The sequence below is a fragment of the Pinus tabuliformis genome, chromosome J (assembly GCF_031772625.1).
Source record: "Pinus tabuliformis cultivar Carrire ecotype Pingquan chromosome J, CPIR1, whole genome shotgun sequence".
NCBI classification, from domain to species: Eukaryota; Viridiplantae; Streptophyta; class Pinopsida; order Pinales; family Pinaceae; genus Pinus; species Pinus tabuliformis.
In genome coordinates this window covers 1,137,074,712-1,137,082,253 of record NC_142295.1, presented here as the reverse complement: position 1 = coordinate 1,137,082,253, position 7,542 = coordinate 1,137,074,712, and the positions used below count along the sequence as shown (strand labels likewise).

At 33.0% G+C, this 7,542-nt stretch overlaps 1 protein-coding gene across 1 annotated transcript; it reads left to right on the top strand.

The window, feature by feature from the left end:
* Window positions 1-1,219: 1,219 nt before the first annotated feature.
* LOC149231088 (wax ester synthase/diacylglycerol acyltransferase 11-like) lies at window positions 1,220-4,946 on the top strand. The gene is made up of 7 exons (XM_089376194.1): window positions 1,220-1,551; window positions 2,400-2,987; window positions 3,075-3,147; window positions 3,702-3,835; window positions 4,086-4,298; window positions 4,386-4,523; window positions 4,649-4,946. The coding sequence occupies exons 1-7, from the start codon at window positions 1,330-1,332 to the stop codon at window positions 4,820-4,822; spliced, it is 1,542 nt and encodes a 513-aa protein (XP_089232320.1). The 5' UTR covers window positions 1,220-1,329; the 3' UTR covers window positions 4,823-4,946.
* The last annotated feature ends 2,596 nt before the right edge of the window (window positions 4,947-7,542 follow it).

The window sequence follows — 7,542 nt, the reverse complement described above, 5'->3', positions numbered from 1 at the left end:
GTTTGCGAGCATTTCTGATTTCGAGTTACAGTAATAAAGAGATAGACGCTATTTATGTTATTGAACTGGTCGTACTTATCTGAATTGAAGTGTTTATAGCCCAGCGTAATATTTTGTTGCCACATTATTTTTTAGGGTTTTTATAGTTTTTGTTTGTTTGTTTTTGTTTTTTTAATTGAGAGTAGTTTAATTATTTGGATTTTTAGATGGTTTAGGTTAATTTTGTAGATATTTGTTAAAATTATATGTTTGAGTTGCTTAATTTGTATAATTTATATATTTTAAAAGTTTTTGAGAGTGCTGAATCTTTTTATGCTGTCAAAAATATGTTTTAAAAATTAGAACTTAGAGTTTTTTTCACAATTTTATCAGAGAATTTGGACCTAAAAAGTAAAATAGTTAGACAACACCTTAATTTGTAAAGTTTGACTCTCTCATGAGTTTTTCATAATGCTCAATCTCTGAATTCAGGGTTTTGTGATCATATTGTTTCAAGAAAGAAATTTCAGGGTAAAATCACATTCTAGAAATATATGGTGGATGCATTTTGGAATCATCCACTATGGTTCATCTTAATCCTAAAGACAACCACAGTGAGTGATTCAAAAAACATCAACCTTGTCAACCATATATTTCTGAATATGATCTCACCAAAATTATTTTTACTTTGAAACAATACTCAATATATTTATAAATCTAAATATACATTTTAAATAACAATAATTCACCATCTTATTTAAAATTATATTTATTTTATTTATTAATTAAACATTTTATAATATAACTATTTAAATTACTATTTTTTATTTAAATTATATGAATAAATTCCCAACAACTCTATCAAACTTGCAAATTCAATCCATTTCTCCCATTAAAAACAAAAAAAATCTCTATCAAACTAACAAATTCAATAAATTTCTACCAAATTAAAAACAAAAATCCAATTCAATAAATTTCTACCAAATTAAAAACAAAAATCCAATTCAATAAATTTCTACCAAATTAAAAACAAAAATCCATTACATGTACAACTGCAACGGATGCTATTCAATTGCTCTTACCTATAGAAGGTTATTTCAACCCTACCCCGCTAAAAAAAGGACTTTATAGTAATAATCAGCTGAAACCTGTACCGTCTTTTTTTGGTTTGTATAAACTATGAACATGTATCATTAAATGACTTGTCAACTACCACAGACGATATCCAACTGTTCAAACCTATATAATGACATTTTCAGCCCTGCACTGCTAAAAACACCTTGCAGTGGTGATCAGCTGAATTCTGTCACTCTGTTTTGTGTTTATTTGTAAGAAGTCTAAATTCACATTATGGGTTTCAAGTCGTACACGAAGCTGCGGGGAGATGACCATGAATTGGAAGGGGAAGGGCAGCCAGTGCAGCCGATCAGCCAGTCTCTGTATCTTCCGCCCATGGCTGCCTGCATAAATGTCCTATTCGAATTTGAAGAAACCATTACAGAAATCTCTCGCGCCAAGAAAAACATGGCCGATGCGCTCTTGCCAAGGAACCCCCTTTTCTCTTGTATAGTGGTCAGTTGCTCTCCTCTTGTTATTGTTATAAATTGCAGGATCAATAGTCCGTTTCTACATAACTTGTGTTTCAGTATATTTTTTGACATCTCATCTTATATTGTTTTAAGATATATTTTTCCTTTTTGGTGAATAATGTATATTTCTGGAGGTTGGGAGGTTTAATGATAATTTTTTTTATCTGGGTTCTAGTAGCATGATAGGATAGGTTGAAAAATTCTGAAAAAAAGTCCTATATGCATAAGCTGGGTTGCCTCAGTACTAAAAAGAAAAAGAATACAATTTCGTTTTTATATTATTTTGTGACATTTTATTTTATATTGTTTTAAGATACAGTATAAATAGGTCTAATGGTTAAGAATATGTTTTTTTTTTTTTAATTGCAAGTTCCAAAAAAATATAGTATATATATCTTTGTAAATTTTTCCAGGGAGAAAAATCTTCATAGTATTATATTAAGTCAATATAAAGAGCACATATAAGAGATAGCAAGGGTCAAAACTAGCTTTCTTGAGAGCATATGAAACCCAAAACTTACAGATATAGGACCTCCCTAAGGAGATCAGAACAACATCATATCAAAATCTGAGAAAAACAGTCTTTACAAATGCAAAGATCAACAGATGACTAAATACTTTTTAAAAAAAACTACTTTAAAGTGTTAGGCTGAACCTCGACCTTAAAATTAGATAATAATAAAAATAAATTATAAGATATAGATTAGATTACCGTTGAATCTCTATTAATATCCCCTTGTAAATTGAATTGCTCATTACCAAAGGGTAACTTCACCAAAAGAAAGTCTGCACTTACATACTTTTACTTTTGTTTGTGTATTTGCTTTGCAGAAGGAGGACAATAAGGGAGTGTTGAGATGGCAGAGAACGACAGTGAACGTCGATGACCACGTATTTGTTCCAGAGTTCCCTCCTGGCGAGGAATCATACGACGACTGGGTGGATGATTATATCTCTAAATTGGCCCTCAAGCCTCTCGATCAGTCGCGACCTCTCTGGGAATTCCACCTTCTGAATTACAAAACGAGCAAGGCCGGAGCCACTCTGATTATCAAGATCCACCATTCCCTCGGAGATGGCATCTCTTTCATGTCCACATTGTTTACTATGGCCAGCAGAGCCGACAATCCCGATCTTCCACCGATATTTCCTAGTATCAGGCGTAGTTATACTACATCCATGGCTTCCCCGAAGCAGTCCATTGCAGCTATTTTTTATCAGACACTCTGGTATTTCATACTTTTAGTATGGTACACGATTGTTGATGTAATAAGCTCTTTGCTGAGAACGACCGGATGGATTGACGATAGCCAGCTGCCTATTCGAGGACCTCCTGGAGTCGAACACATGCCCACTGCTCTTTCTTCTGCTACAATTCACTTGGAGGACATCAGACAGATCAAGAATAATTTAGGAGGGGTATGTGATCACAGCCATATGCTCGCAGTACTGATTCATATTGTCTGGTTTACATGTATACTAACAGCTTTGCTATGATCGACACAGACAGTGAATGATGTGATCACTGGAGTAATTTTCTATGGCATGCAACGTTACTTGCAGATTCGGTTGTCAGCTGGTAATCGCTTTTTATTATCTAACTTAATTTGATTTCCGATTTTAGATATTAGCAATAATGGTCTTGTTGCAATTTTTATTTTCTAACTTATTTTGATTTTTGTTTTTAGAATATTTCGCCAATATAGATTTATTTTAAATAAGTACCTAACATAAATTTAGTCCGAAGGGATTTAATTTTTTCATGTACAAATTTTGTTATGAGCTGATATTATTTAAATGTTTTGTATAGTTATTTAATTTTTTTTATAGATGTTTTAAATCTTTTTATTTTGATTGATATGAGCAAAATTTCAACTTTGTTGAAAGATGGATACCCTAACCTATCATACTGGGTTGTAGAATAAGCCTCTCAGCTCAATAATAAAATAAAAATTGAAATCATGAGAATGAGGTTAATTTTTTAAGATATTCTCAAAATCTACCATCTAAATAAAAATGACTCATCATAATTTAGTAGAGATTACTTTTTTTTCAGAACAATGTCAACTTTGATTTCTGATTACTAGTTCATTCAAAAGTGATGAACTACTCATTGATTTTTGGCTACTGCAGTTGGTGAACAAAGCTTGCAAGATGCTTATGAAAAGAGATTTGAGCCTCTGAAAGACATTGTTATTAATCAAATGAAGAAAGCAAGAATCACAGCATTATGTTTGTTAAACACAAGAGTCATGGCTGGATTACAGGTTATATACATTAAACAATTTATCTATAACTTATTAAACTATTTAATTTATCTATAGCTTTTTAAATCCTGAATTTAATTAAATTATAAATTCTAAAAATATTTCAGAATGGAAAGAACTACATCAATTTGTTTGACTTTACTCCTAATGATTGTTTAATTCTTTTCAAATGCATTTGTTATAATAATTATTGTTAGCTAATAAGAGGAGGATGTTTTGAGAAATCTGCTGACAACTTATATTCGTGCAGAGCATAGATGAGATGCTAAACCCAAAAACTCAAGCACCATGGGGAAATTACTTTGGTTTCTTGCATGTGCCAGTACCTCTAACAGGAAAAGTGGACAATCCTCTGGAGTTTGTCAGAAAGGCAAAGTGTATTATAGATAGACATAAAATGTCTTTAGGAGTCTTCATCAATGCAAAAATCTTGAGATATTTAGCGAAGTTAAAAGGACCCCAGGTATAGTTCATTTTTTTTCTTCTGAATTTAAAAAAAATTAAATAGATTAAAATGATTATTAATTCGGTAATTTATGACACAATCCAGGTGACTTCCATATCTCTGTACAATACTGTTGCCAATTCAACGATGGTGATATCAAATATGATCGGTCCAATGGAAAAGATTGCAATTGAGGGAAATGCAGTAAAAGACTTTTCCTTCTTTGTATCTGGCGCACCTATGGTGAGTAAATACACTAAAGTTCTTTTTGTTGGTATGCAATTAATGTTGGAGATTTACAGTAGGGTATTCGAAGTTTAAATATTTTGAAATTAAACATAGTTTACGGTTGAAATATTTTTTTGCAGTCTCTGTATGTATCTATTCTGAGTTATATGGGCACCATCAAGATTCAAGTGATGGGGACAAAACCTTATATCGATGCACATATGCTGTCCAAGTGTTTCACTGAAGCCTTTGAAGAGATCAAAGAAGCTTCCATTATTCAAAATTGCCAAAGGAAAAATCTGAAGGAGATATAGGAAAGCTAGTTTTCACTGATATTTACTTTTCGAATGAGCTCAATCATGAGCTTTTCGTAAGAATAAGTTTGATCCCGTTGCATCGACTATGAATTTAAGCAATTAAAAAATCCAATTATATTTACATTTGGTATAATTTATTCATAATTAGCATCTATATTTATTTGTCCACTAAATCATGGGATGCAATACTATTTATTCTCCTTTCCACTTTCCCATAATCTAAATGAAGTTTTATAATCAGTTGTTTAATTGTTTTGTTTATGGTTTTTTTAATGAGTTATATAATTTTTTATTACTTAAAATATATATTTAAATATATAAATAGTGTGAGTTTTGGAAAATTTTGAAATATTTTGTTTATGTAAATTTCACAATGCATGTTTACAATTCTCACGGATTCATATTAAATTTCTGAAAAAATAATTAGAAAATATGTCGTAAAAACATAAAAGTGGTTGTGTTAACATAATTTTACTTGAAATTAGTTATTAGTATAAACTAGTACAATGTCATTAGTAAATGTGGTTGATATACATTACCATTTTCTCCATTTCAAAATTAATGGGTCAAGTAAAATCAATATGTGTTATATAAATCTACATGTTCACATGATGTCATTTGTTATTTGATAATTTGCATGGTAATTTCATAATTGTATTAGATAAATGTGACATGTAAACATAGATTTAGAGATACAAGCTAGTTAATATTTGAAATTCCATCTATTGATGTATAGACCACTCGAATATGCCAACATCTTTTATCTAGTCGAGCACCTAAAGGTCCTTATGGTCGAGCACCCTAAAGGGTCCTTAACAGTCGAGCACCTAAAGGTCCTCTCCTCTCCTCTCCCTTATGGTCGAGCACCCTAAAGGGTCCTTATCAGTCGAGCCCCCTAAAGGGTCCTTAACAGTCGATCCTGCTTACGCATCCTTATGGTCGAGTACCTAAAGGTGATGGCGGCCCTATGGTCGAGCCTGCTTACGCATCCTAATGGTCGAGCCCCCTAAAGGGTCCTAGTGCAAGGAGAGAGATTTATGACTGATCATTATGCATAAGATAAATATTTTGATTAAAAGAGACATTAATCTCCCAAGATACAATAGGGAGAGACTATCAACTTAATTACTATTTAATTAAAAATCAAATTTTAACATCAGAGTGATTTATAATTAATTTACCAATACATATATATATATATATATATATATATATAAGAGTCCCCTATTCATGTGAAGAAATTACATATTTTCTAACTCCTTGTGTGCCTTTGCGCTCATGTGAAGAAATTACATATTGTCTAACTCCTTGTGTGCCTTTGGGCGCACCTAGGGCAACCAAAGCATTGGCAAAATAAGAGATATTTTGTCCCAAGAACAATAGATACAAGGCTTATCAACCAAGGAGTCTATGGAGGTATGGAAACAAAAAATTATTAGCCTTCATAAGACTAGACACACAAGAAAATTAGACATATAAAAGTGCTCCAAACATTCAAATAATTAAGAGGAGGTGGAGACATCCACCTCAGTGGGCACTGGTTCAACTAGACTGTCAAGAGTAGCTTCTTTTCCATATGTGACAACGACCTCCATCCTTTCCATGTGGTTTCCTAAGGCTTACCAACCAAAGAGTCTACACAGATATGTAAACAAAAAAATATTTTCCTTCATAGTCCTAGACACACTAGAAAACCAGGCATATAAAAGAGCTCCAAACATTCAAATGATTAAGATGAGGTGGAGACATCCACCTCAATGGGTACCGAGTCAACTAGACTATCAAGAGCAAGTCCTTTTCTACATGTGATAGCAGCTTCCATCTTTGCCATGTGTTTCCCATGGCCTTGAATTATAGTGGGAGCTCATCCAACCTCAAGAGCATTTCATCCTTCGCGTCATTTATTTCTAGGAGGACCTCACCCTAGAGTGATTGTCACTATCAATAGATATCCACAATGTGTAAACACTGATTTTGATGCACCCTCATATGGCTTATATCATGCACCCAATCAACTATGATCAAAATAACCTCAGAATTAGAAGGCAATTTTGGTTTGTGATGATTTCCTCCACCTCCCACAATTCCTATTGGATCTCTGGTAAATTTTGCAAATGAAAGAGTCAAGCTGAAGACTAGGCTCAAGCCATTTGCGTACAAGCCTCCATGTGAACCTCCCCCACCTCCTCCATTGTTGGTCTCTCAATTTGACATCACCAACTATCCCTTTTTCCATTATTATCATAGTTTTTATGTTCATCTTGCCCTAAAAACCTACATTCTTGAGCAAAAATACCTCTAACAAGAATAAATAGGTATTGGCTTCTTATCTTGTTAAATTCCTAAGTTCTTAATAAATTTAATTGGGTTTCAAGGCAATATTAATATGATGGAATATTTAGTATATTTTCGGTACCTACATAGGGCTTATGGTACCCAAGGTCGTTGTTCAACATGTATGCAACACATATGTGATTTCCCAAACAAGAATCACCACATGGGTATTGAAGACCTAGGTGGCAGTATGGTGTACCTCCTTTGGTTAGCACCCAGACTTCTCCAAGCAAGTGCAGGATGGAGTCAAATTGTGGTAATTTTCCTTGTATGTATACCAGTAATGAGAATCACTCCTTTGATAAGCCAAACCCTATCCAGGTCATCTAAACATTGCATACAACGAGATACGGTCGTGCATACACCCCTATGTTCATCCTAGT